This window comes from Rhincodon typus, chromosome 15 (assembly GCF_021869965.1).
Source record: "Rhincodon typus isolate 14 chromosome 15, sRhiTyp1.1, whole genome shotgun sequence".
In the NCBI taxonomy this organism is placed as follows: Eukaryota; Metazoa; Chordata; class Chondrichthyes; order Orectolobiformes; family Rhincodontidae; genus Rhincodon; species Rhincodon typus.
This window is the reverse complement of record NC_063346.1, coordinates 145,662-159,087: the sequence shown is the minus strand read 5'-3', so window position 1 is coordinate 159,087 and position 13,426 is coordinate 145,662. Positions and strand designations below refer to the sequence as shown.

At 43.3% G+C, this 13,426-nt stretch overlaps 1 protein-coding gene across 3 annotated transcripts in view; it reads right to left on the bottom strand.

Moving 5' to 3' along the window:
- The window catches only part of zgc:56622 (uncharacterized protein LOC326033 homolog), an 81,563-nt gene that overhangs the window by 20,504 nt on the left and 47,633 nt on the right, over positions 1-13,426 (bottom strand). For all 3 annotated transcript variants that reach the window (XR_007263813.1, XM_048605972.1, XM_048605973.1), the window contains one exon: positions 1,052-1,158. Coding sequence is in view for 2 of the 3 variants with exons in the window: in XM_048605972.1 (XP_048461929.1) it covers positions 1,052-1,158 (107 nt within the window). In the remaining variant the exon portion in view is untranslated. The remainder of the gene's footprint in view (positions 1-1,051; positions 1,159-13,426) is intronic.

Here is a 13,426-nt window from a genome sequence, read left to right as displayed (position 1 = left end):
TCTATCCTTATTGTTGTTGGAGGGAGGGGGTTTGAGGGCAGAAGTGTGGGAAATGCAGGAGATGCGTTAGTGGGTGAGAGGAGGTGTAGTTAAGTTTCTGTTGGAGTCAGTGGGTCCCACAACTACCTTGATTACACAGACCCACTGACTCCTACAGCTACCTTGACTATACCTCCTCTCACCTACCCTCTTGCAAAAATGTGATCCCACGCTCCCAATTCCTCCGCCTCTGCCGCATCTACTCCCAGGATGAAGCGTTCCAGTCCCAGACATGCCAGATGTCCTCCTACTTCAAGGACCCTAATTTGCCCTCTCCCATGCTTCATAATTCCCTCAACTGCATCTCACATTTTATCAACTCTGACTTCCATCATTTGCAGTTCTATCTGCCCTTCTCTCAATCAATTTTCTGTAATGGCTACAACAATGCTGACCTTCATAGTGAAAGGATTCGAGTCTAGGAGCAGGAATGACTTGCTGTAATCATACATCATATTCCAGACTAAACCAGGAATATTATGGATATTTTATCTCCTTATCAGAAGGAGGATGTTCTTGCTATACAGGGAGTGCAATGAAGGTTCATCAGATTAATTCCTGGGATGGCGGAACTGACATATGAGTTAAGATTATATTCATAAGAGTTCAGAAGAATGAGAGGGGACCTCATAGAAGACTGTAACATTCTAACAGGATTAGACAGGTTAAATGCAGGAAGGATGTTTCTGATGACGAGTGCAGAAGCAGGGGTCATAGTCTGAGGACATGAGTTAAACCAATGGGAAAAAGCGGGAACAGGCCATTGAGTTGGATGATCAAGATCACAATGAAAAAGTGAAGCAGTACTCGAATGGCTGAATGACCTACTCCTACTCCTATTTTTTATGTTTCTAAGTCTCTAAATTGGCAAATGAATGATCTTTTCTGGAAATTGCATTGGGTCTGGCTCATTTCCTCCGGTGCTGTCATTGCAGATTATCAAGTCTAAGAACTGCAAAGAACTATGAAAGAGGACAGTGTTAGTACTGGAATATTCTCCCATCATACTCACAGAGCACGACCTGGAGATCCGAGAGGACTAAATGCTGTCAATGCAATATCTTTGGATGCACAGAACTCCACCAGTTCAGGCTGAGTCAGATATGGATGAAGCTCCACCTGTAAACAAGAACGACAGAGAGAACGAAGTCAGATGATGATCAGTGAGAAACTTGACATTGCACATTGAGATGCTAATCTCTCTGCCCTTTCCCAATTTCTTTTCTGAAGAAGAGTCCAGACCCGAAACGTCAGCTTTCCTGCTCCTCTGATGCTGTCTGGCCTGCTGTGTTCATCCAACTCTACACCCTGTTATATCAGGTTACATTAGACTTGCTATTAAGTAACGTGACAAGATTAATAAATAACCACAGACCAAAGATATCCCAAGGTAGTAGTGACTACAATCAGTTCAAAAGGGAGAGAACAGTGGGTCTGAAATTTAGTCTTTTAAACTTAAACAAGGGTAACTATGTGGGATGAAAGCTGAGATAGCTGGTGTGAACTGGGATTATTAGGCAAAGGGACAGATCAATAGAAAAATGGTGACATTTAAGGTGATATTTCAGAACACTCAGAATAAGTATATTCATACAATAAAGATTTCCAAGGGGAGGACCATCATCTGTAGTTAACTAAAGAAGTTATGGAAAACTTTTAACTTAAGGAAAAAGCATGTGATGATGCGAAGATGAAAAACAGAAGATGACTAAAAGGATAATCAGAAGAAAGAAATTATTACAAGAGGAAACTAGCTGGAAATGTAAAAATGGATAGCAAGAGTTTCTGAAGGTTTTTAAAAAGTGAAAGAGTTAAGTGATAACAAGGTGTAGAGCTGGATGAACACAGCAGGCCAGGCAGCATCAGAGGAGCAGGAAAGCTGACGTGTCGGGTCCGGACCCTTCTTCAGAAATGGGGGAGGGGAAGGGGGCTCTGAAATAAATAGAGATAGGGGGTGGCGATGATAGAAGGTGGATAGAGGGGCAGATAGGTGGAGAGAAGATGGACAGGTCAAGGAGGCGGGGATGAAGAATAAAGTGAGTGTTGGTTTTCTGGAGAATGAGAAAGGAGAGCTAATAGTAGATAATGATGAAATGGCAGCTGAAATGGACGAATCTTTTGCTCTTTCCGGCTCCCTGTGGCCACCCGGCTTTTGTAGCTCAGTGGTAGCATCCCTACCCCTGGAGCAAGAAATCCAGGTTTAAGTCCCACCTGCTCTAGAGGTGTGTAAGAACATCACTGAACAGACTGATTAGCAAAAATATGTTAAATAAAAACAATTAAAACATTTAAATGAGGGTAACAAACACATGGCAGCTAAATAAACAGATGACACAAAAATAGGTAGGAAAGTATGTTGTGAAGAGGACATGATGAAGATGCAGAGAGCTGTAGATAAGTTGAGTGAGCGGCCAAAAATCTCGAAGGTAGAATATAATGTAGCAAAATATGAACTGTTTAATTTGGCAGAACTAATAAACAGCGGAGTATTATTTAAATGGACTACAAAATTCTGAGGTGGATGAATCTGGGTATTCTTGTGCATTAGCCACAAAATGTTTGCATGCAGGTACAGCAAGTAATTAAGGCAGCTAATGGAATGCTATTCTTTATTGAGGCAAGAATTGAATGTAAAAGTAAGGATTGAGAAACAGAGCTAATGTTTTGAGTCCGATATATCTCTCGGTTGGAACATCAGATTCAAAACATTAACCCGGTCTCTTGACAGATACTGTCAGACACTGTTTCTCCAGCATGCTCTGTTGCTGTTTCAGATTTCAAGCATCAGCTTTATTTTGCTTTTATAAAAGTAAGGATGTTATGTGTCAATTATACAGGGCATAGGTGAAAGCACATTTTGAATACTGTTATTTTGATTTTGATTTTATTGTCACATGTACCAAAATAAAGTGAATAGCTTTGTTTACGAGCAGTACAGGCTCATTTACAGATTACAGCAAGCAAAGGATGTACAGATCAAAAAGACTTAGAGGCATACAGGTTACATTGCAGGTTACACTACTTCAGGCTAGAATCCATTCAACAGTCTGATAACAGCCAGAAAGAGGCTGTTCCTGAACCTGCCCATGCACGTGTTCAAGCTTCTGCATTTTCTGCCTGAGGGAAGAGGTTGTAGGAGATCATTACCAGGGTGTGATGGGTCTTTGATGATGTTGGCTGCCTTTCCGTGACAGCGGTAAGAGGAAAGGCCGGACAGACTGGGGTTGTTTTCTCTAGAATTTCGTGAAAGGTGACTTGTTTGAACTATGCCAAATCATGAACAGTCTTAACAAGGTGAATATTGGAAGAATGTTTCCCTTGTGAATGAGTCCAGAACTAATGAGCACTGTTTAATTAAAACAAAAACTAAAGAACAGTATAGCATAGGAGCAGGCTCTTCAGCCCACTAAGACTCCGCCAACAGATGATGCCTTTTGCCTCTATGCTGCCCATATCCCTCTATTCCCTGTTTGTATCTGTCAAGTTATTGAAAGTTGTTACTGTATCTGCCTCCACAACCTCCTCTGACAGCACATTATAGGCACTTACCATGCTCTGTGTAAAAAAAAACTTGTCTCTCATATCTACTTAAAATTACTCCATTTTACATTAAACATACAAATTTAGTACTTGACAATCCTACCCTGGGAGAAAGACTCCAACTATCCATGCCTTTCATAAGTTTCTAACTTTCTATCAGGTCATCCCTCATTCTTTGACATTCAAGTGAAAAGCAAATGAAGTTTGCCCAATCTCTCTTCATAGCTCATACCCTCCAAACCAGGCAACATTCTGGTAAACAGGTTCTGTACCCTCTCCAAAGTCTCCACATCCTTCTGGTAGTGTGGTGACCAGAACTGTAGATAATATTCGAAATGTGGCCTATCTAACGTTCTATACAGCTGCAATATGATTTGCTAATTTTTATACTCCATGCCCTGGCTGATGAAGGCAATCATGCCATATGACTTCTTGACCACCTTACCCACTTGTGTTGCCGCTTTCTGGGGCCTGCAGACCTGTATGCCTAGATCCCCCTGTATGTTGATGCTTCTAAGGGTCCTGCCATTTACGATATACTTCCCTCCTGCATTAGATCTCCCAAAATGCGTCATTTCGCATTTGTTTGAATTAAATTTCATCTGTCATTTCTCCGCTCAAGTCTCCAGCCTATCCACAATCTTGCTGTATCCTCTGGCAATCGTCCTCATTATCTGCAGCTCCGTCAATCTTCGTACTATCTGCAAAGTTACTAATCAGATCACCTACATTCTCCTCCAAATCATTTATACGTATATTACAAACAATAGGAGTCCCAACAGTGTGTGGAGCTGACGAAGGTGTTGCGGAGTGAATGGTCTCTGTGGCGAGCAGACAGGGGTGGGGTGGGAAATATCTTTTTGGTGGTGGCGTCTGATTGCAGGTGACTCGTCACAGATTTCCAATCAGAAAAACCACCCCTCCACCGCAGAAACAGGAGGTCTGCTTTGACATTGGCCAGGGTCAGAAATCACACAACACCAGGTTATAGTCCGAGACAACAAGGTGCAGGGCTGGATGAACACAGCAGGCCAAGGAAATAGTCCAAGGTTATAGTCGAATCAGAGATAGTAGGAACTGCAGATGCTGGAGAATCCGAGACAACAAGGTGCAGGGCTGGATGAACACAGCAGGCCAAGCAGCATCATAGGAGCAGGTTATAGTCCAACAGGTTTATTTGAAAACACAAGCTTTCGGAGTGTAGCCCCTTCGTCAGGTGAAATGTGGAGTGACATCGTGTAGTGGCTTTCACACTATGCACATTTATGCTGGCAATTTTCAAACACGTTAAGTTTTTTCTTAAGATCACTAAACCGTCCAATAAGGATTTAAAACTGATCCTGTCACTGGGACAGTTCTTGCATTCCTGTGGTGTGGGTGAACTGCTGCAAAAATTTCTTTTTGTCAAAATATACATTATTCATAAAAAGAACCTTTGTGCACGTCTTTGTGCATCAAGAAAAACAAACATTGGAAATTGGCATTTCCAGCAGTTGCAAAAACCAAAGACATTTCTTACTCATGCAGAACACTGTCTACATACATTGAGATAACGAGAGTATGATTGGCAAGAGAGTGCAAACACTGGGAATTGAGCTAAGTGTGGGAATTTAAGAATATAATCTTAATCTTTTGTATTCTTAAAATCTAAAACTGTGGTTAAGGGAAGGATAGATATTTAAGTGTTGAATTTCTTTTCCTTTCAGGTCTAAGTAAAATTTAAACAAGCTCTCCTGGTGCTGTAGTTACTTAATCTAATTAAGTAAACTGGTTAGATCTAGTTCTTATGGTATAAGGCCCATTCTGCTACAAGAGCTAGGCCTAAAGTGCTCCAAGCACAGAATGTGACCATGATGTGAACTTGCTGGTGTTGGACTGGGGTGGACAAGGTCAGAAATCACACAACACCAGCAAGACAGTGCAAATGCTGGGAATTGAGTTAAGTGTGGGAGTTTAGGCAAGTGGGGGAGGGTCGCATTGCTGGTTAGATTCAACAGTGGGTCTAGGTGAATACCAGGCTTTGTTGTGCAGCATGAGCAGCAACAAGGGTAAGGGGAAGGGGAAGGTAAGGCCTTTTCTTTTCCCTAAATCTGCTAGTTGCTAAAGGGCCAGAGATGACAGTCAGTACAGTGGTATGCTCCTCCTGCCTGATGTGGGATATCAGGGAGCACTCAAGTGGCCTTAGCAACTATGTCTGCAGATGGCATGGATTGGTTGGAGTGGCAATTTAGAATGAATAGAATAGAATCCCTACAGTGTGGAAACAGGCCGTTCAGCCCAACAAGTCCACACTGACCCTCTGAAGAGCATGCCACCCAGACTCATTCCCCTACCCCATTCATGTAACTCTGTATTTCCCGTGGCTCATGCACCTAACCTATACCATCCCTGAACACAATGGGTAATTTAGCAAGGCCCGTCCACCTAACCTGTACATCTTTGGACTGTGGGAAGAAACTGAAGCACTGGCAGAACCCATGCAGACACAGGGAGAACGTGCAAACTGAGGGTGGAATCGAACTTATGTCCTTGGTGTTGTGAGGCAACGGTGCTAACTGGTGAGCCATCGCACCACCCAATTGGAAGCAATTGAGGAGCATACAGGAGGCAGAGAGTGTTTTAGAATGTAGCTTCGGGAAGGTAGTCACACTGCAGGCATTGTCAGGTAGATGGGTGTCCTCTAGGAGAGATAGGCAGGTAGTGCAGAAGTCTCCTGTGCCTATCCCCCTCTCAAACAAATATCCCATTTTGGATACCTTTGCTGGGAGCGAGGGGTGGAGGAGACTGCCTCTCAGGGGAAAAATGGCAGCAGCAGCCAGATCTTTGGCACCACGACCGGCTCTGCTGTAAAGCAGGGTATGACAAAGTCCAAGCGAGCAATTGTGAAGGGGACTGTATAGTCAGGAGCAGCTGCAGCTGCGAGCAAGACTCCAAGATGGTGTGTTGCCTCCTTGGTGCCAGGGTCAAGCATGTCTTAGAGCGGTTGCAGCAAATTCTCAAAGGGGAAGGCAATGGCCTAGCAGTATTATCGTTGGACTGTTAATCCAGAGACCCAGATAACGTTCTGGGGACCTGGGTTTGAATCCCGCCATTGCAGATGATGGAATTTGAATTCAATAAAATATCTAGAAATAAGAATCTAATGATGACCATGAATCCATTGTCAATTGTTGGAAAACCCCATCTGGTTCACTAATGTCCTTCAGGGAAGGAAACTGCCACCTTTACCTGGTCTGGCCTAAATGTGACTCCAGACCTATAGCAATGTGGTTGACTCTGAATTGCCCTCTGGGCAATTAGGGATGGGCAATAAATGCTACCTGGTCAACGACACCCTCATCCCATGAATGAATTTAAAAAAAAGAGCAGTTGCAGGTCATTGCTTTGTCAATAAATGTGGAGCTGGAAAAGCACAGCAGGTCAGACAGCATCCAAGGAGCAGGAAAGTCAACATTTCGAGTCAAAACCCTTTGTCAGGGCTGGGGAGGGGGAGGGGAGCAAGTAGATGGGATGGTTATAGGTGGATGGACGTAGGAGGTTATTGTCGTTGGTCAGTGGGAAAGGTGGAGTGGATAGGTGAGTCAGAAGATGGACAGATGAGCCAGTCTCCGAGTCTGCGTTTAGTCTCCCCAGTATAGAGGAGCAACAAATACAGTAAATGAAGTTGGATGAAGTGTAGGTGAATCTCTGCCAGATTTGGAAGGATTGTTTGGGCCCTCAGATGGAGGTGAGAGGGAAGGTGTAGGGGCAGGTGTAGCACCTCCTGTAGTTGCAGGGAAAGGTACCGAGTGTGTTGGAGGGGTTGATGGGGTCTGTGGAGCTGATGAAGCAGTCGCGGAGTGAATGGTCCTTGTGGTGAGCGGACTGGGCTGGGGTCTGATTGTAGGTGATGGAAATGTCACAGGATGATGTGTCGTCCCTCTGAATACAACCAGGGACCGGTTTGAGGAACATCTGTGCTCTGCACACACTCACCAACGCGATCTTCCAGTTGCCATCCCATTTAACTCTCCCTCCCACTCCCCTGGTGACATGTCCATCCTTGGCCTCTTCTACTGTCAGAGTGAGGCCAAACATAAACTGGAGGAACAACACCTGATATTGCGCCTTGGGAGCTTACAGCCCAATGGCCTGAATATTGGCTTCACTAGCTTCCAAACCTTTCCACCCCTAACGTGTCCATTTTCTGACTCAGCTGTCCGCTCCACCCTTCCCACTGACCAATCACAATCCTTGGAAGAAGAAACACTCCAAGGGGAGGATGAGACAACTATGGCTGACAAGGGAAGTCAGGGACAGCATAAAAGCGAAACAGAAAGCATATAATGCGGTGAAGATTAGTGGGAATCCAAAGGATTGGGAAGTGTTTCAAAATCAGCAGAGGATAACTAAAAAAGCATTAAGTGGGGAGAAGACAAAATATGAGAGCCAGCTAGCTAGTAATATAAAAGAAGATGGCAAAAGTTTACCAGACGTCCTGTGCACAGCTTCCACCAATCAATGATTGAAAGTTCCTGTCTGATACCATCAAAATTGGCCTTCCCCCAAGTTCGAACTTTAACATGTGAGCCTGGCCTATCCTTTTCCATAAGGAATAGGATTATGGTCACTGGACCCAAAGTGCTCCCCCACTAACATCTCAGTCGCTTGTCCTACCTTATTCCCAAGCGGGGGCAAAGCTTGACCTCTTTTCTAGATGAGCCATCTATGTATTGATTGTGAAATTTTTCCAAAATGCACTTAACAAAGCCCTTAACAATCCCAGTCTATGTTTGGAAAGGTAAAATCCCCTACTATTAGTACCCTGTAATTTTTGCAGCTTTCTTTGATCTCCCTATATATTTGCTCCTCAATTTCCTGCTGACTATTGGGTTTCCTATAGTACAATCTCATCAAAGCAATCACCCCCTTTCCTATTTCGCAGTTCAATCCATATAGTTTCAATGGACATTCCCCCCAGAATAAACCGTCTAAGTACTGCCTAATTAAAAACATCCTCCCTTCTTATTTTGCCTCCTCTTCTATCCTTCCTATAGCATTTGTACTTGGATAATTGAGCTGCCAGTCCTGTCCCTCCTTCAGCCGTGTTTCTGTAATAGCTATGATATATCCTTATCCCATGTTACCATCATGCCTACCTCTTCGGCCTCTTGCATTGAAATAAATACAGTTTAATTCATCAGTCTTCCCTCGTTCTCTGCTGTGCTCTTACCTGCCTTGTCCATTTAACTTGCTCTCTTTAACTTCTGAATCAGCCTCAACCTACTCTTCCGTCTCATGACTGCTTGGAGGCTCACCCTCTGCCAGACTACTTTAAACCCTCCCAAGTAGCTTGAGCAAATCTTCCCACCAGGATATCGGACCCCGTCCAGTTCAGGTGCAACCCATTCCTTTCTTGCAGGTCACTTCTACCCCAGAAGATATCCCAACGATGCAAAAATCTGAATCCTATCCCCTGCACAAGCTCCTCAGACATGCGTTCATCTACTCTATCCTTCTATTCCTACTCTCACTAACACATGGCACTGGGAGTAATCCAGAGATTACTACCCTTGCAGTCCTGCTTTTTAACCTCCTGCCTAACTCCCTATATTCACTCTGCAGGATCTAATCCCTTCTTCTACCTATGCTGTTGCTAAAATGTAAGGAGACAGTACGAGACAGTAAAGAGTGCAGATACTGGAAGCTAGAATCAATAAATCTGGAGCTGGAAAAGCACAGCAGGTCAGACAGCATCCGAGTAGCAGAAAAGTCAACGTTTTGGGTCAAAACCCTTAATCAGGACCGAGGAGGGGAAGGGAAACCCAGAAATAAATGGAGGGAGAGAGGGAGGTGGAGCTGCGGGGAGGGTAGGTGGCATGGTGATAAGTGGATGCAGGTAGGGGGTTACAAGTAACGGGCTCTACCTCTTCAAGGAAAAGAAACCACATCTCGTACAAATCCTTCTTCTTGAGATCTGCTACCAAACTTGTATTCCAGGTCCACCTTCATGTTGAAGACCCCCATGATTACTGTAATAGTGCCTTTTTTGGTACGCCTTTTCCATCTCCTGGTTTATTTTCTTCCCCACATTCCGACTACTGCTAGGAGGCTTGTACGCAACTCCCATAAGGATCTTTTTCCCTTTGCGGTTCCTCAAATCTACCCTTCTACATCTTCTGACTCTGTATCACTCTTACTATCGACTTAATTTCATTTCCCATTAACAAAAGGCAACCCCACACCCTTCGCCCATCTGCCTGCCCTTGCGATAGGACGTGTATCCTTGCAGCCACATCTGTGATACCCACAATGTCATGCCTGCAATTTTAATCGATGCTACAAGCTCACCTACATTGTTTCGTATACTGCATTCCTTTAAGTACAACACCCTTAGTTGTCCCCATAACTACTGTGGAAGAAGTTAGATTCCTGACCCTTTCCATACTCTTTGACCTATTCACAGAATCCTTACAATGTGGATGCTGGCCATTCGGCTGATTAAGTCTGCACTGACACAAAAAATGAGCACACCTCCCAGACCCAAGCCCCAGTAATCCTGCATTTCCCATGGCTAATGCACCTAGCCTGCACATCCCTGGATCACCTGGAGGAAACCAATGCTGACATGGACAGAATGCAAACTCCATACTGACAGTTGCCTGAGGCTAGGCTTGAACCTGGCACTGTGAGGCAGCAGTGATAACCACTGAGTTACTGTTCCACCCAGAACTGAGAAGAATTTTCTTTCTCTGAAGGTTGTAAGACTTTGGAATTCTCTACCTCGGAAAGCACTAGAAGTGGGGTCATTAAAGTTTTCTCAAGAGGGAAGTAGATAGATTCTCCTGCCTAACAAAAATCTAAGATTATTGGGGATAGACAGGAGCATGGAACTTGAAATACAAACAGATTAGTCATAATCTTAGTGAATGGCAAAGCAGATTCAGCAACCAAATGGTCTATTTCTGCTCCTAATTAATATGTTCGTATACAATGCAAGTGCAGGTTAAATGCTGGTGGCTGGCGGTGAGATGAAACACAGTGGGATGTAATTACCCACTTAAAAGGCTCACTTGGCTCAACGGGAAATGGGCTACTAGCAAGGGGGTATTAAATTCTATGTCCTTTGTGACTTTCTGCTTCCAGTCACAACATGCTGACAATGCACCCATATAAAAGTATAACACAAACACACATATACTGGAAGATTCACCCAAGCATAACCATATACAAAGGTATACATATCTTAGCATTTAGGTAAAGCAAATGTGGATAGAATAATTACATAAGAAAGGAATGCTAAAACAAGTTATTGGAATTGATGTATGGAAGCAAAATATTTTAAAATGCACAGGATGTTGGTGTCATTAGTTAGGCTATCATTTGGCGCTTTTTTATTTCAAAGAACAAAGAACAAAGAAAATTACAGCACAGGAACAGGCCCTTCAGCCCTCCAAGCCTGTGCCGATCCAGATCCTATATCTAAACCTGTCACCTATTTTCCAAGGATCTGTATCCCTCTGCTCCCTGCTCATTCATGTATCTGTCTAGATACATCTTAAATGAAGCTATTGTGCGCACCTCTACCACCTCCGCTGGCAACATGTTCCAGGCACCCACCACCCTCTGCGTAAAGAACTTTCCATGCATATCTCCCTTAAACTTTTGCCCTCTCACCTTGAAATCGTGACCCCTAGTAATTGAGTCCCCCACTCTGGGAAAAAGCTTCTTGCTATCCACCCTGTCTATACATCTTATGATTTTGTAGACCTCAATCAGGTTCCCCCCCAACCTCCGTCTTTCTAATGTAAATAATCCTAATCTACTCAATCTCTCTTCATAGCTAGTGCCCTCCATACCAGGCAACATCCTGGTGAACCTCCTCTGCACCCTCTCCAAAGCATTCACATCCTTTTGGTAATGTGGCGACCAGAACTGCACGCAGTATTCCAAATGTGGTCGAACAAAAGTCCTATATAACTGTAACATGACCTGCCAAGTCTTGTACTCAATATCCTGTTCGATGAATGAAAGCATGCCGTATGCCTTCTTGACCACTCTATCGACCTGCGTTGCCACCTTCAGGGTACAATGGACCTGAACACCCAGATCTCTTTCATTTGTGGAATTTGGGTGTCACTGGCTGGCCAACGTTTATTGCTTGTCCCTAGTTGCTCTTGAGAAGATGGTGGTGAGCTGCAGCCTTGAACTGTTGAAGTTCATGCAGTTCTTGAGCCACAGTACAATTACAGATCCAGAATTTTGACCTAGCAACATCAAAGGAACGACGAGACATTTCCAAGTCAGGATGGTGAGTGGCTTGGAAGGAAACTTGTGGTTGGCAGTGTTCCCATGTATCTGATTGAGGGTTTGAAAGGTGCCGTTTAAGGACCATTGGTGAATTTGTGCAGTGCATCTTACAGATGGTACACACTATTGGTACTGAATGCTAGTGATGGACTGAATGGATGCTTGTATATGTGGTGTCCTCGGCAATGTCAGGCTTTGAATGTTGTTAAAACTGCACCCATCCAGGTAAGTGGGGAGTATTCTATCACAGTCCTGACTTGTGCCTTGTAGATGGTGGATATACTTTGAAGACCCCTACTCCCACTTCCTTGAGCAACCTGGATACAAACCAGCCAGACCAGGCCACCTGCCCACTCTAAGCATATGCAATCTTTCCAGTACAGCTATCCTATCAATTTTCACTCATCTTCTTTTCTACAGATACTTTGTCAGATTCCTCTTCTTGAATAAACACAGATACAACATAGTCATTAATTATTTTCATTTTGCCCTTTGACCCTAATAAGCTGCACCCCATCTTGATGGCATTAGAAAGATTTCTGGTTCCCTTTTATGTTAAATGCTACTCTATTCCCATATTACTCTTCGGCAATATTTTCTTCTTCACTTGACCTCTCAGTTTTATGTTTTCTGGTTCTTGATTGATGAATTCACTAGAGATGTATTATTCCTCTCTTCCATTTCATTTAATTCAATTTCCATACCTCATCATTCAAAGAGCCTTAGTTACAGTTCCTCTATTTTCCTTTTGGAATGTGCTAACCTTATACCTGAGTCATCATCTGTTATAGATTACTTATTGTCACATTACCCTGAATCTTTCATTTCAGAAGTTCAACATTAGATTGTTCTTTGCTGTTCTCTTCAAGATTGACCAGGGTAGATAGTGGGATTTAAATTCAATTAAAAACTGAAAGAATTGGACATGCTGTAAATCAGGAACAAAAACAAAGTTGCTGGAAAAGCTCAGCGGGTCTGGCAGCATCTGTGAAGAGAAAAACAGAGTTAACGTTTCAGGTCCGGTGACTCTTCCTCAGAACTAAATTCAATTAATTAAATATGGAATTCAAAGCTGGCATCAGTGATGGTGTCCATGAAATTACAATAATAACCCACCTGGCTCACTAATGTTCTTTAGGGAGGGAAATCTGCTGTCTTTACCTAGTCTGTTCTACAAGTGACTCCAGACTTACTGCAATGTGGGTGACCTTTAAGTGCCCTCTAAAATGGCCCAGTGGGACACTCGGTTCAACAGCAACTAGGGCTGAACAATTGTTGGCCTTACTAGTAGCATCCAAACCATACAAAAGAATTAAAGAAATAAAAAAAAAATCAAGCAGTTTTCAGAAAAGATAGAGGAGAAAAGAGAAGTAGATGGGCAATATTAATGAATACATTTTTGTGGTTAGAAAGAGAGGATGTCGAGGAGATAAAGATGAAATCCCTTTGATAAGGGTTGAGAAGCAAAATGGATGTGAGTATTCTGTAACTCTGCAAACTGTGAATGAGAGGAACAAATCTGTAGGGAAAGATGTTCAAGGACTATATCTTTAATTAC